At 42.8% G+C, this 27,171-nt stretch overlaps 1 protein-coding gene across 14 annotated transcripts in view; it reads left to right on the top strand.

The window, feature by feature from the left end:
- The window catches only part of LOC106586311 (R3H domain-containing protein 1), a 73,400-nt gene extending 47,563 nt beyond the window's left edge, over nucleotides 1-25,837 (top strand). For 8 of the 14 annotated variants that reach the window (XM_082968960.1, XM_082968963.1, XM_082968966.1 and 5 more), the window contains 21 exons: nucleotides 1,521-1,653; nucleotides 2,030-2,108; nucleotides 2,346-2,405; nucleotides 2,996-3,136; nucleotides 3,466-3,574; nucleotides 3,911-4,006; nucleotides 4,120-4,202; nucleotides 4,354-4,571; nucleotides 6,250-6,546; nucleotides 8,492-8,679; nucleotides 9,860-9,982; nucleotides 11,142-11,387; nucleotides 11,750-11,873; nucleotides 15,648-15,799; nucleotides 16,025-16,185; nucleotides 17,147-17,256; nucleotides 20,489-20,658; nucleotides 20,933-21,086; nucleotides 21,366-21,460; nucleotides 21,768-21,861; nucleotides 22,230-25,837. In XM_082968960.1, coding sequence (XP_082825086.1) covers nucleotides 1,521-1,653; nucleotides 2,030-2,108; nucleotides 2,346-2,405; nucleotides 2,996-3,136; nucleotides 3,466-3,574; nucleotides 3,911-4,006; nucleotides 4,120-4,202; nucleotides 4,354-4,571; nucleotides 6,250-6,546; nucleotides 8,492-8,679; nucleotides 9,860-9,982; nucleotides 11,142-11,387; nucleotides 11,750-11,873; nucleotides 15,648-15,799; nucleotides 16,025-16,185; nucleotides 17,147-17,256; nucleotides 20,489-20,658; nucleotides 20,933-21,086; nucleotides 21,366-21,460; nucleotides 21,768-21,861; nucleotides 22,230-22,381 — 2,985 coding nt within the window. In that variant the 3' untranslated portion in view covers nucleotides 22,382-25,837. The remainder of the gene's footprint in view (nucleotides 1-1,520; nucleotides 1,654-2,029; nucleotides 2,109-2,345; nucleotides 2,406-2,995; nucleotides 3,137-3,465; nucleotides 3,575-3,910; nucleotides 4,007-4,119; nucleotides 4,203-4,353; nucleotides 4,572-6,249; nucleotides 6,547-8,491; nucleotides 8,680-9,859; nucleotides 9,983-11,141; nucleotides 11,388-11,749; nucleotides 11,874-15,647; nucleotides 15,800-16,024; nucleotides 16,186-17,146; nucleotides 17,257-20,488; nucleotides 20,659-20,932; nucleotides 21,087-21,365; nucleotides 21,461-21,767; nucleotides 21,862-22,229) is intronic. The other 6 variants (XM_082968967.1, XM_082968962.1, XM_082968968.1 and 3 more) reach the window with 5 other exon arrangements.
- Nucleotides 25,838-27,171: the final 1,334 nt, after the last annotated feature.

Here is a 27,171-nt window from a genome sequence, read left to right as displayed (position 1 = left end):
CTGCAAGTCCTGCCTCTCCCATCTCCTCATTGGTTTATAGAAGCAGGTACCCACGTGCCATCTCCTCATTGGTTATACCCACGTGGGTGATTGAAAGACGAAATGTTTTGCTGGTTGTCATGGTAATACTATGAAAGTGTAGATGCCAATCACCATTTAACTTCAAAGATGAAAAAGCCTGGAAGGAGGAGAGATGACTAGAAACGATTCGGTTGACCGTTTTATGTGTGGCTTAATTGTCGGAGTAGAGGACCTTGTGCATTTCAGGTCAAATAACAACTCAATGTTTATATCCCAGGACAAATTAGCTAGCAACAGCAAGCTAGCTAAATAGGACAAATTAGCTAGCAAGTGCAAGCTAACTAGCTCAATTGCCATACATGTTTAATGCTTTTTGACCTGTCCCCAAATTAATGTAATTGGTTCAGAGTTTGTTTTGATATTTTAACCTGCGTGTCGTGATCGCGTTTGGTGTAGGGGGACAAAATAAATGTATGCACGATGACGCACGCGCGCAGCCGATTTGGGTTCCGTGTTAGCTGTGGTCTAGATTCTCACATTTTTTTTGTTCAACATGAAATCAGAATTTTTTTAAGACCCAAAAGGTCATACTAGAATTAGCCTATTCATATAATTTGTTTTAATCTGACAGCAGGGGTTCAAATCTGTCTAATTAATTGAATCCAAGTTTCTGTAGAACACGTTTGTTTTATTAGGTGTTAGGCCAACTTTCTTTCATTCCAACCATTCCATAGAATGAAATAGTGTCTCGTTTAACTGGTTTACTGTATAAAAACCCTAAATCAGGAGCAATATGGAAACTCCCTGACTGTGTAAGTGAATTAAACAAATGCTTGTCAAATTATCTCCCACCTCATGAAAGAATACGCTTGGCAGGGTGTCACTAAGACTCATTCAGTCAGATTTATGCCCTTGAACTGGTGTGTGATTGAGATTTCCTTTCCCAGGAGTTTTTCCCCCCACTCTATTCACCATCCTTCACTCTCTTGCTTTCACTCAGTCTGTGCCGCATCAAAGCGTTGTTAGCAAGCTGCAACTCCCCTAAACTAGTACTTTTTACAGGGGCGGTGCAATTTTTTTTTTCTTCCAATGTAAACATTGCAGATTTCCCCATTTTAAAAAAACAAAAAAACATTTGCTGTCCCTCGGCCTCGTTGTGTGCTTGTTTTACTTGAACTTTAGTATTGACCAAAAGATTAAATTAAAGACTTTCTGGGTGCTTCAGATTCTTAATCAGAAAAAGAGTAGGCGGGAAACCTTTGTTTCTAGCTACTCTGTAGGCTGTGAATGCTCAAGATCATAGCATTAAACTGATAACCCTTAGTACACATGGGCTTTCCTACCATGCCACCCCACTAGCTACATGATCTGTACATTTGGAAAGTTGGGGGGGTCCTCATCATTATCCTGATGGATAGCTCCTTAAGAAATAGAAATCACCTTATCCCATTTATTTCATTATAAAAGGTGACTCCAACAGTCTTGTCTTTATTTTGCAGGATGAAGTTGAGATCCAGGTCTCCCAGTCATTTGACAAAGAGGAGGTGCCACCCATCAAGGATGAGGAGAACAAAGGTGTGGAGAAGCTGCTAGAAAAGACTGAGAGGATGCCCAGGAAGATGCTGTCCAGAGGTAGGCATTGTTTGCGTCCCCTATGGGCTCTGGTCCAAAGAAGTGCACTAAATACAAAATAGGTTTCCATTTGGGGGACAGCCATCCTGTGTGGGAAAGCACCGGCTATTGTCTGGAACCAGAGGTTTCTCAGAGGTTGTAAAGTTTATTTAAAATAAACTAAAATAACAGCTTTCTCAGTCAGCACTCAATGAACCTTCAACATTTCTGTAAAATTAAGTGAAAAAGCAATGGATGGTCTATGTCCTACAAGTTTAGCTTATTTATTTATTTTTTATCTTTCTTGCTTATTAATGCTCTAACTTTTGCGAAGTTTCTGCGAAATGAGGAGACACAATAGAAAAGTTTTTCTTTAATGCCTATTTTTCCCCTCCAGATTCCAGTCAGGAATACACAGACTCTACCGGGATCGATATCCATGAATTCTTAGTAAACACATTGAAAAACAACCCCAGGTGTGTAGCCATGCCAATCATTTAAAAATATTTTGTCTGTTCCCACAAGCCCAGCTGTTCTCTTTCACTGGTGAATAAGCAAAGACTCATTCTCTAAAAGGTTTGAACACTTGGCATCTTCATCAGTCGATTACTAATTGCAGTTTTTTTCATACCCTGAGGTAATGAGATGGATGCTCAAATGACTAAACAGACTCCAAACAAATTCTCTCCATGTTCAATCCATTATATTCACAGGGACAGAATGATGCTGCTGAAGTTGGAACAGGACATTCTCGACTTTATCAGTAATAACGAGTGAGTAGTTCAGCTGAGTCTAGATTTTTTTGGGGTGCATTTCAATTGAATTTCCGAGTCTCTTGTGTCTTGATTTGTTGAGGATTTGGTGGGGGGGTGGTTCATTTCAACAGAATAAGCTGTTTCTGTTCATTTATTAAGCCTCATGCATAATTTTGTGTGATGTCTCTCTCTGCCTGGGGAGAACTAATGAGATTTGACTCCAGGCTATGTTGGACCGTTTTGCACAGAACGACTGTTCCTAATTGTCCTGTAGTCCCTCTTTGAATTATTGATTTGGTCCCCTGTACTTGCCCCCCATCCTCTTCTCCCTGTCCCCTCCTCCATGCTCCTCTCTCCCTGTCCTCTCCCACTCTCTTCCCATCCTCTCCCACCTCCCCATGTCCTCTCCCCCTTTCCTCTGTCCTCTCTCTTCCTCTCCTCCCTGTCCTCTCCTCCATCCTCCTCTCCTCCCTGTCCTCTCCTCCATCCTCCTCTCTCCCTGTCCTCTCCCACTCTCTTCCCATCCTCTCCCACCTCCTGTCTTCTCCCCCTTTCCTCTGTCCTCTCTCCTCCTCTCCTCCCTGTCCTCTCCTCATCCTCCTCCTCAGAAGCCAGAAGAGAAAGTTCCCTCCAATGACCTCCTACCACAGAATGCTGCTGCACCGCGTCGCCGCCTACTTCGGCCTAGACCACAACGTCGACCAAACCGGGAAATCTGTAATCATCAACAAAACTAGCAATACAAGAATGTGAGTAATGTCTCTCGTCCCTCTCTGCCGCAACCAATAATTTAAATGTTCATCCCTACTCTTAATTCAAATGGCTAAGCCTGCAGAAATATTCTGCCAAGGAAAAAGAGATTTTCCTTTGCAGCCCTCGAAATGAGTTTTTGGAGAAACGTAATTATCTGCGTTTTCAATATTGGGTGATGAAGGTTGGGAGGAGAGCAACAGCGTTTGAGGCGGAAGGGAGATGGTGTAAACATCTCAGGTTTCTTGGAACGAATTCGTACTACAACTCAAGTTTTATTTTAACCCCCCCCCCCCCCCCCCCCATATCTCTCTCTTTCTCTCTGTAGCCCTGATCAAAAGTTTTCAGAACACATCAAAGACGACAAAACTGACGACTTCCAAAAGCGCTACATTCTCAAAAGGGACAACTCCGGCTCAGACAAAGATGACAACATGGTAAGATAGTCATTTGATGTGAGGCTCCCCAATACTAGACCTCATTATGATCAATGAGCTTCCAAGAAAGAAAGTTAAAATGCGAAAATAAATAATTAGCTTTTCTCCATGAAAGCCAGTAAAGTTTTAAAAAGACAACCCCATTTTGAAAAGTGTTTTTCCTTGATGCGCCAAGCGTAGTCAATGGCCAAATGGTATTAATGGTGATTAGTTCAGTGTTTCCTAGAGTATATTCCCTTAGCCCTTTGTTACTGTTAACTAACAAACCATTGCTAAAGGAGACAGTTGATGGATGTGTCAGATGTTAGTGCTAAAGCATTGTGTTGACGTGTCTAGATGAGGATGCGGCTGAAGGACGACCGGAGGAGTAAGTCTATAGAGGAACGAGAGGAGGAGTACCAGAGGGCCAGAGACAGGATATTTGCTCAAGATGTAAGAACCATCCCATAGAATTCCCTTAATATTAATTTAATAGGTTTTCAATGCAGATTACGAGAGTTTGAGTCAATAAGTACAAGTAGCGAACAGAGCCTATTTTATTACAGGGTCCAGATGGCTTTGCTCTTGAAAAAAGGATACAGGAGGATGATGCTTGTAACAGCACACAGCAAAGGCGGCAAATGTTTAGGTAATTATCTCTCACCGTAACATAGCCATGACAAATTCCCCATCTCTTACTCTCTACTTAGGAAACGGTTATGCTATTAATCTGTTTCTATCTCTTATAATAGCTAATAAATGTATAATCCCATAATGGTTTAAAATGGCTCCTTCCTCAGGTTAAAAGATGGCCGCCCGGCCAACAGTCGCCAGAGCAGCTCTGAGAACGAACCCAAGTACTCTGACCCTCGGCCGTGGAGCAGCACAGACTCTGACAGCTCCAACCGTAACCTGAGGCCAGCCATGACCAAGGCCAGCAGCTTCAGCGGCATCTCCGTCCTCATCAGGGGAGACAGCTCGGGCAGCAGCAAGAGCATGGGTCGCCTCTCTAAGACTGGTAAATAACCACCACTTCCACTATCAACTAGCCTGGTTAAACCAGACTGAATGCCACCCTCCATGGTGAGTGCAGAGTTCAGTGTGGTTTAACCAAACTAACCACCAAGCACAGTTCACTTCACTCTAAATCTCCACCTTTATATTGGCCAATCAGCAGTGCAGCACCTGTCAAAACGGCCTGTCCATTAGAGGAGTGTCCAATCAGAGAAGCCATGTGACATGACAAAAGCAGATTGTAGAATAATGCCCATCATTCTGTCAAAGGGTTTGAATGTTTTTAGTCTTTAGAGACAAATTCCCTATGAAGACTCCTGCCAGGTGAAATGGGTGCTTCACTGTGTGGTCTTGTGCTGTAGGTGTATTCTCAAACAGATGTTGGCAGATGAGGAAAACCAAACCATGCACATTTCATCTCCTGTCTCTGCGTTGATATAGGATGCTTTTTGTGTGTTCCCCCCCTTCATTTTATTTGATCAAGATATTGACGGAGCACTTCTTTTCTATTTGGCAACACAAGACTGATGCAGGTCTTAGTGCATTGTCACACCTTGCTGACACTTAACATACCACTCACATGTTGACAGTGTGTACATTTTTAGCAGTGTGCTTTCTAATGCGTGCCTTTCCAGCATACTTTCTCCTCTTATTATATTTGCCGCTCCTCCTCTCTCATTTTATTACAACCATTTGGTATCTGGAGTGTGAATTCATTGGTTATTACGTTCACAAAAAGAAGAGCCCCATCTCAAACATACAATGGTCAGTTTAATAGGGGAAGTAGCTAGCCAATTCAACAAAGCATTATTTTTGCATTTATACATTTTCTCTTCCTTTCTTTGAACCATAGTTCTACAAATGTTATGGTAAAATGCTATCAGTGGTTTGCTATTCTTTTAGAATTGTAGTAGAATGTCTTAGTCAATCATGTTTTATTTTGTTTACCAGACAGTGATTAGATTCCAGTCTTAATGATCTAATTATGTACAGTTCAAGAATCTATTACTTTCATTAAGTGTTGTGTTCTGTTCTGCCCACCATGGACATGGTGGTGGTGCTTGTACACACAAAGTGAATAGCAAAACAAAGTGAATAGCTAGACGTTAATCAAGAAATTAATTAACTTGTCATTTAGAGCTGCTGACGATATTATCATCCTCTTTCTATTTTATGACCGCATCAGTCCCACAGGTAATTAGAATAGATCATTGGTTGTGTAGGTTTGGAATTTCAAAACTGACCTTTCAAAGTAGTGCATTTCTTAATGAAAAACATTAGAATTCTACTTGGGTCAACTAAAGGTTTTTATGGATGTGGCCTCAACCATTGATGCATTATACAGTTATAGGTGATTGTCTAAGCCAGACTAATATAAATACCCAATGAATTCAAGCAGCTTCTCCTCCAGTAGATACCATCAGTATCTCCTTTGACCCTTGGCATGCATCTAACGACTCTCCCTGTCCATCCCCATATAACAACTCTAAGCATGGTGTGTTAACTCTGCTGTGTCTGTAGGTTAAGGCTTTCCTTCCTTCCTTCCTTCCTTCCTTCCTTCCTTCCTTCCTTCCTTCCTTCCTTCCTTCCTTCCTTCCTTCCTTCCTTCCTTCCTTCCTTCCTTCCTTCCTTCCTTCCTTCCTTCCTTCCTTCCTTCCTTCCTTCCTTCCTTCCTTCCCTAGGTTCCCTAGAGTCTTCTAGTAGTGTAGGGTCCTCCACGGGTTCGCTCTCTCGCTCCCAGCTGCCCCTCACCGTCCCAGCTCTAACCCAGGCTGGCCACCCTCACAACCACGCCGCGCCCCCCTGCCCAGTGGCTTACCCAGGCACCTGCACTAGTAGTACTGTGACTTATGAGGCGGGAGGCAGGAGCGGCCCGGTGCCGCCACCACCAGCAAATACAGCTAACACTAGCTACTATTTGCTTCCCCTGGAAGCCACAGGGATACCGCCAGGGAGTATCCTGGTCAACCCACACACAGGTTGGTACCCTCTAACCCTACCATCGGACCAGGTTGGTTAGGAGTAAGTTAGTTGTACAGTACAGGGGCTTGCCATGGGGGATGTAAAATGTGTCTTGTGTCTTGCCATTGGGTTTCTTTCACAAACCGATATCTTCTCCTTCAAACTAACACAACTCACAGACTCTCACAACTTGCTGCTTATTCCTTGACTGCTTTCTTCTTCTTGTGGTACGTAGAGAGACAGACAGCGTACTGTAGTGTGTAACGTTGGAGCCAGCTGGGGGGTGGGGGTGTATCTGGAAGAAAAGTGGTGGAACGCAAGGCATTTCTTCATGCATTATTTATGATGTGTTTGAGTTCTGATGCTGCTGAGTATTTTGGTGGAGGTGAAAATTAGAACCTGCTTTGATTGTCCTTTTTAAATAGTAAACCCAACCGACAGAATGTGTATCGCTTTCCTCAAATTATTTAGATTTGACACTGGAGTCGCTGTCTGAGGCGGCTTGCATTCAAATGAGGATCCGTCTCTGCCGCCCGCAGATGAGGTCGGAACAGAAGCACTTTGAAAAACAATAGCGCGCTCGCAAGATCAATATTTCCCGACGTTGGTCAAAACAAATTCCCTCAAGTGTTGCTGAGACAAGGGACAATGGAGCCATAGTGTACGGTGTTATTGAATATAGAAAAACTGGAGAGTCTAAGTCGGCGCTCTGATGTATAATGCATTCCTCTTCAGTCTGCTCGTTCAGTGGCCGACATAGAGAAGGTTAGTTCTTAAATATGCATGGGTCTGGCTGATAAGCCCGGGTATATGGAGCTGGCACTAATATGTTTTTCAAGAGCCAGCCAGGGGTGTGTAATTGCTTATTGACCTTTCTTAAGGACTTGGAAAATGTCTTGTGTAGCACCCAGGAATTAATTTAGCCACCTGATAGTTCAAAACTCAAGAGGAGTTATTTTCAGGGCCATGTGGGCGTCACACGTGCAAAAAATCGAGAAAAACCCATCCTCTCACCACTGGCAAATGAGCCCAGAGTGCAAGTGTATAGCCCATATATTTTCTTCTCAATAATTTATTATGACTCCAAATGTGTAGGAAAAATGCTAACTATAGTAGATACTCGCCGATATTAGATTTAGTCAAATAAGAGCATGGCCAAACCCTCTCTAATCCTCGTAGTATATGAGTAACTTTAGAGCTCACAAAGCAGACATGTCTGTGGAGTGTGAACCCTTGTCCTTACGATAATATATATTACCAACAGGCACTTCATTAGACGTGTGTAGAATACAAATGTAAGGAAAAAACAGCCAAGATTTTACCAGCCAAGTCATACACTGGAGCTGAGTCTCTGCACTGCTCCGTGGCAATAACCTCCTTTCTGCATTAAAAAAATACCTTCACAAAAGGATATTCGGCATTCGGAGCCAGCCTATTTCACAGTGAAGCCCCATAGAACCATCAATGCATTTTTCACCTGCAATTCAGAAGAGAAATGAGCCCTAGGAAAGAATGAGGGCAGAAATCATATATCCTAGATGTTTCTTTCATATTCTCTCTACACAAGGTGCCTCCGCACACAATATTCTTGGTCTTTTTCCTGCTCATGCAAAGGTACACATTTTATTATAAATATTTACTCACTTCAATGTGTGAATTCAGAAATAGGCTATGTAAATGAAGCCCTCTGGACACTATACTGTCTACAACTGCTGTAAGGATAATGTTAGCCAAATTAAATTTCTGGATACCTAGCAATTAGGCAAATTCGTATCAAAGCATTGAAGAATCTGTTTAATGTTGATAATGGGGCCAATGTCAATAGGGATGAAGAGAATGTTGACAATAATGATTGATGTGATTAAAAAGATGGATTATGATCATTAATGTGTTAATAGAGATACCAGTGCTGGGTGGTTTTCCAGTGTGTTTCAGCCCTGCCCCTCTCCTCTCTACCTACAGGCCAGCCCTTTGTGAACCCGGATGGCAGTGCTGTGGTGTATAACCCAAACCACGGCATGGCTCCTCAGCATCAACATCATCAGCATCATAATCAGCAGGGCAGGACCCAGCAGCCCATGCTCCCTTCTCCGCACCCTCCTGGCCGCCACCAACACCAGCCCACCAATCACAACCACGTCCTCTCACAGGTCCGCTAACACCCTTTAGCAGGGCACTGAATTTAATTGTACATTTAATTCAATTCAATTGAAGCCTAGGAGAAAATGTAGATGTTACCGGCTTATTCATAACATCTACACATTACAAACCATAACATGCTTGTTTAATCCCTAGCAGGGCAAGGGAAAGTAGGAAAACAACTGATGCACATGTTAAATTCTTACTCAGTCATCCTAGAACACCCTGGTGATTGACATGGCCCCCATTTCAAAACATTACCATGGCGGAGCTTGACATTCCTACGGTGTAATTCATTGAGGAAATGTTGCAACCTGCCGTTCTCCTTAGTCGCCACCCCTGTCAGAGTAAATGAATTGAGTTCAGAGTGTCGGCTAAACACTGTGACCCTGGTGCAGCACACAGCCCAAACGGTAATCATTAGAATTTCTACAGGCCCTCGGTGGTAGGAATAGCAATCTCTAATAGCAAGATCCCATCAACACAACCTGTCATGGTGAGGTCCTTTAAAAAACGAAACGGAGCCGGAGGGCTTGAGCTTCATTAGTGAAAATACCAGGGCAGGAAAATGAGTTGACCTCTGATAGTGTGGGTGCACAACCCAGGGGTCGGACAAGGATGCCTTTCCGATGACGCGAAGCAGCAATGTCCCTTTCTAATAAAGACATCATTATAGACACATGGGATGAGACTGATAAGAGGTTTGCAAATTGGAGGATATTTATTTTGAACTAAGAGCTGTCCCATGGTGTTCATATTAATGTCTTGTAATTGATTTCCACCAGTCAACCTTGGTAGAGGATAGAGGATATTCATATCCATGGTCATCTATTGACTGAGCTCTTTGTCTTAATTAACTTCATTACTGTTTAGTTGTATTTCCCCAGGAGCTAGCACTAAACTAATATCCTTTTCCTCTACTGTAATTATTTTGTTTATGAGATGGCAATGCTTTCTCCTCTTGCAGTGTTTGCATCTTCTGCCTAATGTCTTTGACTAAACCCATTCCTCTCTACCGCTTCTCCTCCTCTCCTGTACTTCTCTCATCCTACCTCTCCTCCTCTTCACCTTCTATGTCTACTTCTCTCCTTTAATCTACCTCTTGTCTTTTCTGCCTCTTCTCTACCTCTTCTTCTCTCCTCCTCTACCTCTTCTTCTCCTCTACCTCTTTTCCTGTCCTCCTCTTCTCAGTCTGCTCTATCCCTTCCTCAGCCGGTCCGGCCCCTCCAGCCTTCTGCTCAGCCTGTCCAGTACTCATCTGTCTCTTACCCACCTCAGCTGCTCTCCGTTTCCCCTAACCAACAATACACTGTGGTACTTGACTTTCATCTCTTTACTCTTCCTTCATTCACCTCTTCCTAAAACCTCAATATTTGGGTTCCATCCCATCTTCCCTCTTATGGCTTGTTTAAAAAAATCTGTAAATGCGTAGTGAACTTTAGTACAGAGCCAAAAAATCTGTTGATAACTTTTGTAATTGCATAGTGAACTAGGTACAGAGCCAAACTGGTGTTTGCTACTGTAGGTGCCTGAGACTGCTAAATGGGAATATTATAGGGTCATTTTCCAGCTATATGATAGATGACTGTGATTAATAAAATATAGAAATTCTCTCCAGCAAAATGAATGGAGCTAATGTTCTGTTCTTGCTATATGCCCACATTAAGATCTGAATGTAACATGTAGGCTAATGTTCATGAAAAAATACACACAAGGACAGAATTTCAAACAAGACTGGCAAAAGTTCCTTAATTAACTTATATTCACTAGTGTCAGGCATTGCTTAGCATTACTTCTCGAGGCTAATTGAATGCAGTTAGTCAATGGTTAGTGTTTTTCACCCATAGTAAGACTTAATATGCCAATTAATGCTAAATGGAATCAGTTTTATTTTCATGTGTTGTGTATTTCTACCCCACTCCATCCATTGATGCAAATCATGTGTTCTGTTAACCTCTTTCCTGACCTCCCTCTACCAATAAACATCCCTTAATGACTAATTACATTTTTACATTTGTGGAAGGCTGCTTTGAATAATTAATTTCACAGCAGATGATGGAATTTGATGTTCTATGAATAGCAATGCTGAAAGTCCCTAACCACCCACCACCCTGTAAAGTAAACCAAACCACACTTAAACAGGTCAGGAGGAATTCAGTTTTAGGGCCTTAGGATTTTTGCTTTGCATGGGTGGTTGTATCCAATTGAATTGCTGTAGGCTGTTCAGCGAACACCGTGACGACACAAAGAGCCAGCAGTAGTAGTTCGGTAGTACTAGCCTATGGTTTTCTATAGAAGTCTTTGGGTTTCAGAAAATCGCTATATAAAAGTACGATGTATTATTAATTATATACAAGGTTCTGTTGTAGTTCAAGTAGGGCCATGACTGAACTCCCATTATATGAATAAATATATAAAAGACTTGTAATAATATAATGTATCAATTTAACACGTTTCTGTGTGCTCCCCACAGCAAAACAACCTGGGAGCCCAGTTCAGCCACATGAGCTTGGCCCGGCAGGCCTCTGGGGAGGGCCCAGGTCGGGACACCCACATTGCCATGTACCCCTCCTCCGTCGTGCTCCAGACCCCCCCGCAGCAGCAGGGCTACATGGTGGCCCCTCCAGTCCAGCCCGTCCCTGCCCCCCAGGCCTACAACACCCCCGCCCCTCCGCCTGTCAACCAGCCGGTCATGCAGCAACAGGGCTACATGCAGCAGGTAGTTTCTGTACATCCAAGCCTAACCTGGTTTACTCCTATTAGACTTTACACTATTCTGTTACATTAGTACTAATATACTTTTGTTCCATCTAACTGACTATCTTAATCAATGCTTGGCCAGTGTCTTTGTTCCCTCAACTACATTATTGTAATGTTCCATCATTACTATCTGAGAAAGACATGTACAATACATTTGTTCATAAATACTTTCGCTCTCTACTTAAAATAGCATTTAAATGGCACTTGGTAACTATGCCACACACCAGCTGAGGTACTGTATGTTCAGAGACCTCAGAGAGATGGATAGCTGTGTTGGTATTAATGGCATGCCATTTTAGACTGCTCTATTTCTGCCTACAGATGCCAGCATGTTACTGTGCGCCAGGCCAGTACCCCCTGTCCAACCAGCAGTACAGACCTGTGGGCACAGTGCAGTACAGCGCCCCACAGAGTCAGCCAATGCCCCCGCCCACACAACAGACAGGTAGGTATCTAGCACAGGCTGAACCAGTAACTCAACCATTCATCTCAGCTGCCAAGTTCTTCTATTAAAAACGGGTGTTACTTTCAGGTGTGTGTTATTTCTCTGGTGTAATATATGTAATACCATCAGTGGAGTGGTTTGTATTAAAGGTATCTACATGGGGGGTAAAATACCCCATACCACACCTCCTTGTGTGTTTATTTTAATACAGTTTATATCAAGCTGCGGGGATATGGCTGTTACCGCTCCTCCCTCCCTTTTCACACTTCTTTTCTATTACACTCAGCACTTTGTTCTCTCCGGTTATCTGCTTTTATGGCGGGTACACAATATGCTAATTTAAGTAAACTGCAGAGGGGAAATTAGACAGTGCCCCTGGGGCAGAGCGAAAAGCTAACTACTGTGTTGGAATGCTTTTCTCTGCAGTTTTGGCCATTGTTTTGCCTTACCCTTTTACCCTATAATAACAATTCCTAATCAAATACACTATTAGCATTGTTCCCTCCCCCCCACTGTGTATCGCTGAGGCATTATTCACTGGCCTGTCTAGAGAAACAGATGCTCCGCTGCACCACTGAAATCCAGAAGCCAATCTGAACTCTAAAAGGAAATGGGGAATTTTGTTTTAATTACCTGCCAGCCTTTGTACATGCATCTGTCATGCAGGTTGGCAGTGGAGAAAAGGATGGGTATTTCAAATGGGAAAATGATGGTGAATTCCAGCAGGGAAATGTCAGAACGTTTATATGCCTGTGGGTCCAAAGTCAGGTGTTTAGACGGGTTTCCTACCTGGATATCAGCCCTCCAGACTTGGTTAGAACCGAAAGGCCTGTCCTGGATACTGGTGGATCTTGACCCTCCATGGGTGGAACCAGGTATTGGCCCTCCATGGTAAAACCAGAGGCTCAGGATACGGGGCCGGGGCACTGTCTGAGAGGCCTATGATTCTCACAGTGAACCGGTCTCTTTTCCAGCCCCTCACTCTCACCTCTTCAGACAAAACTGTTCGCCAACCACACTCTACCGCTAGTAGTGCTGAGCGATTAGTGCTTTTTGAGGTCGGTTTAAGTTTATAGAATTTTTGTAGACATTTTTAATGAAAGGCAGCAGAAGCACACTGCATTATGCTGTAACACAGAATAAAACAATTAATAAAAGTCCCATGATGGTAGTGACTACCAATTACTGCTTATCACTTATTACCCATCTTTTATTCACATCACTTTAATTTAATATTTCAGTTGTGTATATTACATTTGTTTTATTTGATTACTTCATTTAATTCCTAGTCATCTCTATAGAGCTGCTGTCTGACAAAATCTTATTTTATTTGTTCTTCAAAGTAAATAAGGCATACTTTTGACTGCTGAATACCAACTATTAATCAGTTAGATCATGTATTTTCAGGTAGAGATACAGTACCTCGCAAAGCAACTGCTCTTTAGCCCTCTCCATCATGCGTTGTCTCCGGACAAGTAGGCGTGCAATGGATTATGGTAATTGTAGTTAATTGCTATGTTTTCTGAGCTAAACCAGTGTTTCTCAACCCTGGTCCTCGAGTACCCCCAACAATACACATTTTGTAACCCTGTACACATTTTGTAACCCTGGACAAGCACACCTGATTCAACTTGTCAACTAATCATCAGGCTCCCAAGTGGCACAATGGTCTAAGGCACTGCATCTCAGTGCTAGAGGCGTCACTACAGACCCTGGTTCGATTCCAAGCTGTATCACAAACGCCCGTGATTGGGAGTCCCATAGGGCGGTGCACAATTGGCCCAGTGTCGCCCGGGTTAGCGTTTGGCCGGGGTAGGCCGTCATTGTAAATAAGAATTTGGTCTTGACTGACTTGCCTATTTAAATTAAAAAAAAGTCAGGCCCGCAATGAGTTGAATGAGGTGTGTCTGTCAAGGGTTACAACGAAATTGTGTACTGTTGGGGGTGCTCGAGGACCAGGATTGAGAAACACTGCGCTAAACTATAGAATATTGGCCTGTTGAAAACTTCAACTCCCTACTACATCGCACAGTTCGGGGTTGATCTGATTTATCTTTAGAGAATCTGCAGTGAGAAAATTTGCATCGAGCTCGCAAAAACCCCTGAATGAAATGGAATCCGAAGTTGGACAATAGTTGTTTTAAAAAATGAAAAATAACAGAAATGTTGGTTAATCGCTCAGCACTAATGATTACGCAATCAAACTGCTGTAAAACTCACACGTTAAAGCCCTCCTGTCTTCTGGGCATTCTTGATTATTGACTATCAAATCAGAAGGCCTTCTGACTTGACTGAGACTTTAAATGTATCTCGCCGTGAATATTTGTGAAGACTCTGTGTATTTTTGTTCTTATGCTCGATGTTCCTGCCATAAAAAGTGCCCTCATTTTGGTTTTGACTTCTACATCAGACTACAACTTTTTTGTGTGCTCCACTTCTACATTTATTTCATAATAAAATCAGATTCTGTTAACATGTATTATACTGCTGATTCTGTTAACTATAAAAGGCTTGTGCAAGAGTCTCAACTGCAATTATGAAGACAAAGTATTATATTCATAATATGTGCAATTGTTGTAATAAAATATCAGCAGAATTCTTAATGTCAGCAGAAACTTGACATTGTCTGTGAAAATGTACTATACTTCTCCACATGTGGTCAAATAAAGCCGAAGGAAAATGTTTTTGGGTGACAAGAGGGAGGAAGAAAAATGTTGTGGTAGATCTGAGTTGAAGGACACCAGTACCGTTTGAAAACTCCTTTCCCCAGGCGTTTGAGAAAGCCTAGTCCTTTCCCTTATTCTTGTAAGCAAAGATTAAGCTTTTGAACTTGAGAAAGGCAGCAGACGCCTCAGTTTATCTACTGTAACAAGGAGAGGGGTGGCGTGCCTGTTTCATCTTATCTGCTATAGCCGCCTGACAGTCAGTGCCTTTTTTTAACCAGGCAGGCAAGGCTGTCTGCAAGCAGCAAGGCAAGCAATTCAAGCCTTTTGAGTCCCTAGGTCCAGGTTCAGGGTCTGTGTGGTACCATAGTGCAAAGCGTCTCCTTTCTCCTCTCCTTCCTCTGCTCAGTCAGCCGAAGCAGAGAGTGTTTAATATTATATTCGCTTCATGCTCAGTTTGTAAGTGGAGGTGAGAGAATGACACTAAAAATAGCGACCAGCCTCTCTTGTCGCTTGCCTCTCCTACACTCCCCGCCGGGGGCCATCCATTCCTTTTGTCCCACTTCTCTTCTCATCTGGACCAAATTGATTGCTGTCGCTCTGGCCAAAAGCCAGGAGAAATTGAAAATTGCCCAGCCCCCCACCTCACTCCCTTCCTCCTTTTTACCTCCTGCAGTTTTCTCCCCTCCATCCCCCCATACCTCTCCTCAGGGCGCCTGCTTTGGAGGGTTTTTCAATGGCATTCTCAGAGCTTTACACGCGCTCTGGTAACCTTGACATTGATGTATTTTACCCTGTGGAGAAAAAAAGAGGATAATTTCTCTAACATACTCTATGAAAAGTTTTTTTTTTTTCTCTCCTCATCTCCCATAATCTTACCAGCGGAGGATAAATCTTTGGCTCATAAAGGTTGTTTATTCACCAAACCATTTTAATGTTGACTTCATTGAATCATTGATCACTTTTCAAATAAATAAGCACACAGCCTGTCCTGTGCCAAGGAACTTTGCATTTCATTTCAATGCAAGTCTGCTGAAATCTAAGAATCTCAAGTCATTTGTGTCCACTTTTTGATTGTATCAACTTCAACTCGCTCTCTTTATTTCTCCAGGTTACCAAACTGTGATGCCAAATCAGCCACAGAGCTATCAGAGTATGATTGGAGTGCCACAGAGTCAGAACACTGTCAGTGGCCTGCATAGCAATATGGGAAATCAGATGCAAGGCATGATGGTCCAGTATCCCTCCATGCCATCTTATCAGGTGGGTACTTGGCATTTCACCAACACTAAGTCAATGTAAGTCTATAATGTAAAAACACAATTGTCAATGATGAACATTATTAAGACGTTAAAAAAGCATATTTATTTAAACCTTTATTTAGCCAAGTATCTTGGTCGTTAAGAACCCTTCTCGTTTACAATAACGATCTTGTATATTTTTTGGCATCCCATGTTGACCATGTGTAATTTGGGTCTGTCTTGGCAGGTATCCATGCACCCCCAAGGCTCCCAGGGTGTGCCACAGCAGACATATCAGCAGCCTATCATCATCCCCAACCACAACCAGTCCAACCAGGGGCCCATGCCTGGCTCTGGTGTCCAGGTCTACTACAGTGTTATCACACCCAATCAACAGAACACCATGAGGTTGGACATCATCATCACCACACTGTTTTAACATGGAAATACCTATACCCATTACACTTATTGTAGACCCATTACATTGTTGAATACCGGTTTTAAATGTATTCCCAGTTTAACAAAACACCATGTAGTAGGAAATCACAATGTTTTAATGTGAACATACTCTGATTATAGACTAATTACAATATTACAGACCACTAATATATTCCTAATTTTACAGTGAGACGTTTTTAGTTTTAACCGATAACTAGCCCATCTCTGTGATGCTTCACACTGGGCTATGCATGGCAAAGAAAGGGGTCACTTTCCACCCCCCTCTTCCCTCCCCCTCATGGGGCCTCTACTTTAGTAGGCCATGTTCAAGATGATTTATAAGGCCAGATATCTACTGAGTCTTAATATAACATTGCTGGTCCCATGTGGTGAGCTGCTCTCTCTACACCATCCTTCATGCCAGCCCTCTGGTCCGCTGTGCAGACGCACACTATTCCTCAGGGTGCCGAGCGGAGCGAAGAGCCGACTGTCTCCAGCAGCAGCTGCCTGCCTCTGTGCTTTGGGCTGACGCATCACCCTGCCTTCTGCCTGCCTTCGCTTTGCTTTTATCCTTATTAAATCACAACTGAAATGAGCGAAAGAAGAGCCTGGAAAGCAGAAAACCCAAAGTTGCACACTGCCACCGCAATTCGGTTACGGAGACACAGTAAAAAATGATGATTGCCCTTGATTTGTTTTGATTTTGTAGAAAATGAGGTCCGTAGCGATTCCCAGCCTTTACTCGTTTCTGATTGAGGATATTAGTGGTAGTTCTAATGCCCCTGTGTACAGTGTTCCACTTCAGTAATTTAGCCCATTTTAAACTGATGAGCCAAATTGTGATTACATTGAGTGAAGCGCTGCCAGAGCTTTGCCTCACTGCTGCTCAGCTTTAAAAAGTGTGTGTGTGTGTGTGTTTCTCTCTCTGCAGCTCCTCTGTTGGGTTCTTGCCTCCTCCTGGATCAGAGCAGATGCAGTTCCCTCGGCCGTCCTCCCCCTGCACCTCCCAGCAGCCCCTCCATCAGGCACAGCAGTGCTCAGGTACACAGCCCAGTCACAGCACAGCCAGCCTGAGCCACAGCATCCAATACAACCAGGTCTCAACTAGGAAGTAAATATCAATCACTGTCAATAAAATTAGCTGCCGTATAGGTCGTCTCTGGAACAAAACCCACAGATCACTAGCTTCTCTGTACGACTTTCTCTTCGGACCCTGTTTTAAACCTTTCTCCTACCTCTACTTTTTTGTTCTTTAATACTGTCTTCAATCTAACCCTAAAATAACCTTTCACCAAACCCTGGAATTAGAACCCCACTTAACAGAGGCAGGTGTCATCAGGAGAAATCACTTCAGACTGAATTCTCTGGCAATTCAAAATGGATTGAATCGATTCTAAAAGGGTGAGGGGGCACAGACAGGCAGGCAGCATTCTCATCTCCCAGGGCCAAAGCTATAATTATACGGCGTGGCAACAACAAAAGAAAGGTAGTCATGTAGATGCGTTAACACCCTGCCAGCCTTCCCTCCCATCCCCCCCTCCTCGATTGTTAGCTGTGAAGCGTTAAGGTGCTAATTGAAATGACACTCCAAGTCTTAACGATCTAATTATTGAACAGATATAGGCTGGTAATTAAAAAGTAATTCCTCTGCTGCTTTGTTCCCAGTTATGGCCATCTTAAAAAAGTAAGGGCTTTCATGGGTGTTCTAATTTCAGTTAATGTGAATTTCCTCTCTCTGGCGAAGCTCCTGTGAATCAGTATAGCCATCGTCAGTCACCCCATCTCTCTCTCCTTTCCATCTCTCCTTCTCTTTTTCTCTTTTCTCCTTGAATATCTAATTAAAATGGAAAGGGAAATGTTCTTTCAAATCCTGAAATTAGATTTCGCTCCGTTCAGAAGTGAGGTGGTAAATGATTTAATTTCATGCAGGGATTACCAAGTGAAAAGTAATTCCATTTTTTTTTGTGGCAAATGCTATCAAATTAAAATATTTATTTTGTTGTGTTCTGTTTCTTTTTTTTTGTGATGAAATGTTTATTTTATTTAGTAATAATGATTGTCAGCAAACATGAATACATACATACATACAAAATGAAGTTACACCTCCCTCCCCCCAATCCCACACGAGGACCTAAGGTATCAAATGAAATAAACATACATGGATCAAAATAAATGGAAAAGATAGGAAAAGAGAAACTCAAAGCAACACATCACGAAGTGTTTCAGCGGCAAGAAGCCATTGGTTCAAAGTGACTTCTTTAGCTCCCTGAATGCGAGAGGTAGACAGCTCCATATAAATTACATCCAAAAAAGTGAGGATCCATTGACGGATAGTGTGTGGAGGCTTCCATCATACGGCAATCATTTTCTTTGCAGCCGTTAGGACAGCAAGAAGAATGTGCCACTGACAAAGAAATGAAGTACAGAGAAATCATTTAAAAGTAAAACGAAAGGTAATGCAGGAATATTTTCGGACATCAGAGTGGACAAGATCGAAGCTACTTCATCCCAGAATATATACTAAACCGAAATATAAAACGCAACATGTAAAGTGTTGGTCCCATGTTCAATGAGCTGAAATAAAAGATCCCAGAAATTTCTCTCAAATTCTGTGCACAAATTTGTTTATATCCCTGTTAGTGAGCATTTCTCCTTTGCCAAGATAATCCATCCACCTGACAGGTGTGTCATATCAACAAGCTGATTAAACAGCATGCTCGCTACACAGGTGCACCTCGTGTTGTGGACATTAAGGCAACTCTAAAATGTACCGTTTTGTAACACAACACAATACTACAGATGTGTCAATTTTTGAGGGAGCGTACAATTGGCATGCTGACTGCAGGCAGGAATGTCCACTAAAGCTGTTGCCCAGAGAATGTAATGTTCATTTCGCTACCATAAGCCGCCTCCAACGTCATTTTAGAGAATTTGGCACAACTGCAGACCACGTGTTAACAGGCCAGCCCAAGACCTCCACATCCGGCTCGATCATCTGAGGGGGGAAAGTTCTGCTGAGGAGTTTTTTTGTTTGTAATAAAGCCATTTGTGGAGAAAACTTATTCTGATTGACTGGGCCTGGTGGGTGATGCCCGCCCAGTCATGTGAAATTCATATATTAGGGCCTAATTCAATTGACTGATTTCCTTCTATGAACTAACTCAGTAAAATCTTAAATTGTTGCATGTTGCGTTTATATTTTTGTTCAGTATAGATTCGAGGGCATTCCTAAACCATGTGTGTATAAAGGTAACAGGTTCATTAAGAGGGCACAATGTACAGGATGCATCATTCAAAATGTCCATATGAAACAGCTTACGAGGAGTTAGATAAGTCCTTTATACAAAATTATAATGGCATTCTCTTTCTTTAAATGTTGAATGTGGAATTGTGTTTTGGTTCTTAAGCTGCTCTATGGTCAACTTTGTTTCACTGTGGCCTCTTCATTTGCAATTAAATCCCAATAAACTGCATCATATTGCACCAAGACGGGCCTAAAGATTCAATCCAAGGATGGTAGTACAACTGAGGTTAATCTTTTGCCTGGTTTTCTTACAAGTACAGCTTTTTTGGCACACTTTGTTTGAAGACTTTCCCTTTTTTTTCATGCATGAGTTAGCCATATACAGTGGTTTACACCCTGTCAAGATAAGAGCATTATATAGACACTGTTTACTTTTAAACCCCCGCCAAAAATAATTAGACAGGCTAAGTGCAGTCAGAACTCTTCTTTTAATAAGGCCATGTGCAGGTCTAGTAAATTCCCTAACCCTTCATTGTTGTGCAAACAACTTTAAATGGATGCTTGAAGGCTGAAGGTTTTAGATATGATTATGTAGTAGTGGTCAGCGCTGTCCTTGGAAAGAAGGACCAGACAAGAATAATACGCATATCAACAAACACCTTGTTCAAACATGGAATTCAGTTACTAATAACATATTGCATATCAAATGAGTGGAGGTTAACGATTACAAAGGATTCTAGCGGTGAGACAGCAAACGTGGACATTTTGTTTTTCTTCATAATGCACTAATGAAATACAAACAGAAGGAAATAATAAGCTCTGAAATAGTAAGTTACACTGATCTTATTGAACTTGATAAATATCGTTAAGGTAAACCTGCTACACACAGGATGAACATACTGGAATTCCCACGTTAACAGGCGGACAAGATGTTTATACACATTAAATCTTTAATTGCCCCTGAGGGGATAAATAAACGTTTATTGAATTTAATATAAGATTCTAATGTCTGTCTTTGTGCCCCCCTAGGCGTTCCCCCTCCCCCAGGCGGTGGGATGGTGATGATGCAGCTGACGTTGCCCCCCGGCCAGCAACCACGGCCTCACTCGCCCCCGCAGTGGAAACACAGCAAGTACTACAGTCTGGACCACACGAGAGGACAGAAGTCCACAGAGCTCTCCACCCTAGACACCTCACAGGTGAGTGCAGGAACCCAGCTGAGCCTAGAGAGAACCTGCAGATGTAAAAAATAAAATATATGTATACAAAAACAGTTTAATTAAAAAAATATATTTATCAGTATTACATGCTGAGTGTAAATGTAGTAATGAGGTTTGGTTTGATGATGTGGACAGTCGTAACCATGGTCTAATTTTCTAAGAAGGGAGTATCCCTGAGACTAAATGTAATGGTGTCTGTGAGGTCTGTGTTCACCCACTAGCCCTCCCCTGTCCTCTCCAACTGTCCGTACAGAGCATTCCCCAGCTGGGCAGTCCCTCAACTTCCCCCGCCCAGTCGCCAACTCCCTCCCACCCACACCACCTAACCAATGTGAAGAGTATCCGTCCAGGCCTCGCCCCCGTACCCATGATGCCCCAGTTCTCCAGACCCTTTATGCCAGGGCAAGGTGAGGGACACACCCAGTGTTTTTCTACCCAGTCCTGGGGGACCTTCAACCAGATATTTCTACATATTTAATCTATTAAAATTATATAGGAATATGATATCCCAAGGGCTTGCTGTCATTAGTTGACTAGAAGAATCAGGTGTGCTAATACTAAATTCAACAAATGTGTGGAATGCTCAGGGTCCCTGAGGACAGCTCAGTTGCTCCATCTCTATGGAAAATTGTAACCCTAATGAAATTGAGCCAAACTAAGCGTGTTGTCGTCTCGGTGTTTCCCAGGAGATGCGCGGTACCCGTTACTAGGGCAGCCCCTCCAGTACAACCCCCAGATCCGTCCTCCTCTCCACGCTCCACCCATGGTCCCCAACCATCAGGTGAGTCTACACAAGACTTAAGTCTACACATCCACTTAAGTTGAAGCTACCTATTGTTTATAGGAGGAATTATGTGGGGATTTCTATATACCCTTCTGAAATGCTTGGCAAAACCTGGAAACATCTCTTTAGTACTGTGCAAATAAAACAAAAGATGAAGTCAAACATTGGTCTCTGATTGTTTTGTTCTTCATTTCTCTTCCAATTGAATCAATATCATTCCGATACCTTAAGCTGGAGTCCACAGAAAGTATAGTTGCGAGAGATGGTAATCTGAATATGCTCTTGTTCTTCTTTCTGCACCCAGGTACCCATGGGGATGCGGCACAGCGGTGGAGGGGGCAGAGGGAGGAAGCAGACAAGGAAAGCTCTGTCTACAGATCTCAGTGTAGGTGATCCAGGTAATGGTAGGGAACACCCTCTGTCTGTTAGAGGACAGAGATGTGGACCTCCAAGCCTAAAAAAACCCCTCATATCTCACTCTTAGATCTATCTTATATTTTTCTTTGATTTGAATTCCCACAGATTTGTACATAGAACAAAACTGATTGCAAAGGACGCTAGGGTTAGTCTGTACTACGTTAACTAATTAGGTCATGGGCCTAAGGTTGTCTCCAAGTTGGTTTTGACAGTTTCTCTCTTGCTCCCCCCCTCGCTGCACTGTCTCTCGCTGCTCTGTCTCTCGCTGCTCTGTCTCTCGCTGCTCTGTCTCTCGCTGCTCTGTCTCTCGCTGCTCTGTCTCTCGCTGCTCTGTCTCTGTGTGTGACAGTGAGTAGACAAGTCCTGGATGTGACTGACCTGCCGGGAGAGATCAGCAGGACCGAGGCGGACTCTCTGCTGGGTGAGCTCTCCAGAGCCGGGGCTGTAGTCGGATGGCTCCCAGAGCACCACAGCCACCGGGATTGGCAGTCGGGGGGCTAACGGTGACCCCCACCCAAACCCACGGTCAAGCCCCTGCTGACCCAGCCTTCGCCTACACCATCCTGGCCAGGTTCCTCTCCGGATACACTGCGCAGGACACGCTCCTCCACCACAATGGCCCCCAAGCCTCCTTCAGACTCACGATGAGCAGGTGCCACAGACACCCCCTGGAGAGGGCCAGCTCCCAGTAGAGGGCGCTAAGGACCCCCTGGCTTGACCTTTCACCCCTCACCAGCACCGCCAGTCACTTCCTGTTGCCATCACTCCCCCCAGTCCCCCCCTCCTCACTCACTAAGTTGGCTTGTTGTAAAGGGTTGTTTTTCCACTAGAGACTTGCTTAGGGGGAATGTGTTGTACTTTGTAATGTTCTTACTAATGATTTGATGAAAAAGAACAAAAGAGCGAAACGTAACACTGATCCGACGTGAACGAACATTTAAAAACCACGATTATTGAAGTTCCAAATATTATAAACCCGTCTGCTCTCTGTTTTGAGAACAGGCCGGAACATATCAAAAGGGCAGTCTGTATTTTTGTTTTATTTTTTAATTTGTTTTATAGTTGTTGAAATCTTGAGTCAGACCCAAAGCTCATTATTATTCCCCCAGCCCAGTTGCAGTGTCTGTCCTGGTTCCGTTTAACTCAACCAAAGCCTCCCCACACCCCAGGGTAGCTGATTATCGGCCACCCTGCCACCAGTCACTTGCCCCATATTGTGGCCAGTACATCATGGAGTCGCCCTTAGCTACACAATGGGTCTCTTGTGCCTTTCTCTTGAGAGTCTACTGATTTATTCTCCAAGAAACACAAAATGACACCCCAGTCAGTCTATTGTTAAATGAAAAGACCTGCACCTTGTAAATAATTTATATAGGATTGGTAACTGAATCACTTCTCATTTCACAGTGAATGGTCTGTATGTGTTGGTCACAGGCAGGCACAGATGAGTGCAGCAAAGAAAGGCTTTTGTTTGACACGCCTAGTTTTTAACTTAATTTAAAAGTCGAGATAAAAATGACACTCCTCCACTGCAACTGCATATTTTAGCAATCCTCTGCTTGGATGGCCTCTCTCCACCACACTGTTCTCCCTCTTTCTCCTCTCCTCCTACAAGGCCAATGGTTTAAAATCTTTCATTAGGTATTTTTAAATGATATACCTACTGGGTCACTGGGAAAAAAGACAGTTTGCACATTTATACAACTGAATACACAGTACCCCTTCAAAAGTTTGGACACCTACCTTTTTTCTTTTTTTTTACTATTTTCTACATTGTAGAATAATATTGAAGACATCAAAACTATGAAATAACACATGGAATCATGTAGTAACCAAAAAAGTGTTAAACAAATGAAAATATATTTTAGTTTCTTCAAAGTAGCCACCCTTGATGACAGCTTTGCATTCTCTCAACGAGCTTCACCTGGATTGCTTTTCCAACAGTTTGAGTTCCCACACATGCTGAGCACTTGTTGGCTGCTTTTCCTTCACTCTGTGGTCCAACTCATCCCAAACTATCTCAATTGGGTTGAGGTCGGGTGATTGTGGAGGCCAGGTCATCTGATGCAGCACTCCATCACTTTCCTTCTTGGTCAAATAGCCCTTACACAGCCTGGAGGTGTGTTGGGTCATTGTCCTGTTGAAAAACAAATGATAGTTCCATTAAGCACAAAACCAGATGGGATGGCGTATCGCTGCAGAATGCTGTGGTAGCCATGCTGGTTAAGTGTGCCTTGAATTCTAAATAAATCACCAACAGTGTCACCAGCAAAGCACCCCACACCATCACGCCACCTCCATGCATCAGGGTGGGAACCACACATGTGGAGATCATTCGTTCACCTACTTTGTGTTTCACAAAGACATGGCGTTTGGAACCAAAAATCTCTAATTTGGACTCCAGACCAAAGGACAGATTTCCACCAGTCTAATGTCCATTGCTTGGGTTTCTTGGCCCAAGCAAGTCTCTTCTTATTGGTGTCCTTTAGTAGTGGTTTCTTTGCAGCAATTAAACCATGAAGGCCTGATTCACGCAGTCTCCTCTGAACAGTTGATGTTGAGATGTGTCTGTTACTTGAACTCTGATGCATTTATTTGGGCTGCAATTTCTGAGGCTGGTAACTCTAGTGAACGTATCTCCTGCAGCAGAGGTAACTGTGGGTCTTCCTTTCCTGTGGCGGTCCTCATGAGAGTCAGTTTCATCATAGCGCTTGATGATTTTTGCGACTGCACTTGAAGGAAATGTTCTGTATTGACTGACTTTCATGTCTTAAAGTAATGGAGTGTCGTTTATCTTTGCTTATTTGAGCTGTTCTTGACATAATATGGACTTGGTCTTTTACCAAATAGGGTTATCTTCTGTGTACTACCCCTGACTTGTCACAACACAACTGATTGGCTCAGACGCATTAAGAGGGAAAGAAATTCCACAAATTAACTTAAGGCACACCTGTTAATTGAAATGCATTCCAGGTACCTGACTCATGAAGCTGATTGAGAGAATGCCAAGAGTGTGCAAAGCTGTCAAGGTAAAGTGTGGTTACTTTGAATAATCTCAAAATATATTTAGATTTGTTCAACGCTTTTTTGGGTTACATCATTCCATGTGTTATTTCATAGTTTGTCTTCACTATTATTCTACTATGTAGAAAATAGCAAAAATAAAGAAAAACCCTGGAATGAGTATGTGTCCAAAGTTTTGACTGGTACGATATATATATATATCCTTTTTATTTCTCTCCAAAGATAAAAATTTGTGGATTCTGAAAGGCTGTTCAGTGCTGGTGCAAGTCATTTTTATTTCAGTTTGAAACCAATAAATGTTTACACCAAAATATGTGCTTTTTCAGATCACAAGAAGTCCTTTCATGTTGTTTAAACTTATGATAAAATTATTATTTTCATCAACACTAAGTATAGTCCTACCTCAGATGTCCGTGTAAGCAGATAGTGGTTTACTTTGCTATTGGTGGGGATGTGGGTTTTATACTTGGCATTATCTAATTTGGTCTTTGGTTGGTGCTATTCATCTCAATCCAGGTTTTATAGGGTAACTTGTCTGCTACATTAACCTCCCACCAACCTCATCTCACCCAATGCCACACAGTTCCTTCCTCCACTGTCATATTTTTTCCTTTCCAATAACAATAAAGCAATTTACCGCAAGAAAAATCTAACCACCTGCCCCATGTCTCATCTAGAGCCTGGGGGAGTTAGTGTTGCCAGAAACCGTTTTAAATGGATGGCTTAATATCTGGGTTATCTGTTATGTGAAGGAGCCTGTTAGGTGTCCGGTCATGGCATTAAGGATCTCCATACTGACAGTGAGATTATTAACAGATAATTAAGCCAACATCTGGAGGACCTAGCTCAGTGTTGCAGCCAGGGCTGGTGAAATGGAGCCTTCATTATTAAGGAAATTCTCTCTCAGCAATAAATTACCCTTTTTTTATGATATTCATTTGCAATGCCTTTTTTCCTCTTTTTGTTTTTTTCCTGCCCAAGGGTCGACGTCTAGCACAGGGATTGATCTTAAGCATATTTATGCATTGTCAAGTTATTTCAAGCAGCAAATGTAATATTAATAAATGTTGCTCTATAATGTATACCTGCACTGAAGACCATGGAGAATTGATGGTAAGTCAGTACAAAACCAATTGAACAAAGCTGCACTCACTATCACCTCCAGTATTGTCCTAGACATGCATAAATCATTGAATGAAAGCTGTGAGCAGGGGGATGTTTCCATGAAAGGAAATGACATTCAACCCCGTTCTCTGAAAGGTGCTCATAGTTCTTACTGAGAATGGTCCTTTTCTCTGATGTGTCGTGAAGCACCTGGTGCATACTGTATGCACTAGCCTATAAAACAGCTATTCCCACTGTTAGAAGGGTGACAACCTGCTGCCATTACCCTCTCCACTGTTGTATGACTTGGTCAGCTCAGACACAGTAGGAGTAAAGCTAAAATTAGGGCAGGTTGGAAAGGGCTCCATAGACAGTAGATAAGGTTACAGCCAGCTTTAATAGCTGTGCCAATTCGGTTGTTTTCCTACTATTAAAATGGGGTGGTGAAGGTTTTCACGCCTTTATTAAACTATAAACACAGAGAGCTTGTTTCCTTGACAGATGAGTCCTAGTCCTGGGCTAAAAAGCACTTTAAATTGAGAATCGCCATTGAACATGCTTTTTAAGTCCAGGACTAGGCTTTTGGGACGGGAAACTGGCCCTAAGGCCCTGACAGTACAGGTGGTAGTTTTGATTGTTTAAAACTGATGGTTCAGCAGTAAGATAGGGAAAGCATTGTGACCATAGGAATAGGTGCTTGGATAGAGAGGGGTATGCTGAATCTAGGTTGATGATGTGGGTAAATATCTGGTGTTTGTTCAGGATTCACTTGTTTGGGTATCTGGCATCTGGGGACCACAACCACCCTAAATGGTTAGATTGATTTTCAAAACGACAGATGAGAATTCATAGACACAGTGACTATCAAATAAGATTTTCTTTCTCAACCTGATGTAACATCCAAAACAAAATGCATGTCACTGCAATGCTAATCTTATTGATAGAGAAAGCAAACCAGTGGTGAAAATGTATAGTCTCCCCCTGGGACACATTGGTCTCGGACTGCAATCGAAGCTAGTGAATTGTTATCAGTAGCTCCGCATTGACATGAGTGGGTGACGCTAGGTGGGGGCGGGAGGTCCTGCATAAACACCAACTCACTTCCTTGACAACAGCTTTGCTACGCGAAGCAGAAGACGTAGAAATGCCTCAACAGCGCTGCT

The sequence above is a fragment of the Salmo salar genome, chromosome 25 (genome assembly GCF_965601325.2).
Source record: "Salmo salar chromosome 25, fSalSal1, whole genome shotgun sequence".
Taxonomy (NCBI): domain Eukaryota; kingdom Metazoa; phylum Chordata; class Actinopteri; order Salmoniformes; family Salmonidae; genus Salmo; species Salmo salar.
The sequence above is the reverse complement of the archived record's forward strand: the minus strand, read 5'-3'. Positions and strand labels throughout refer to the sequence as shown.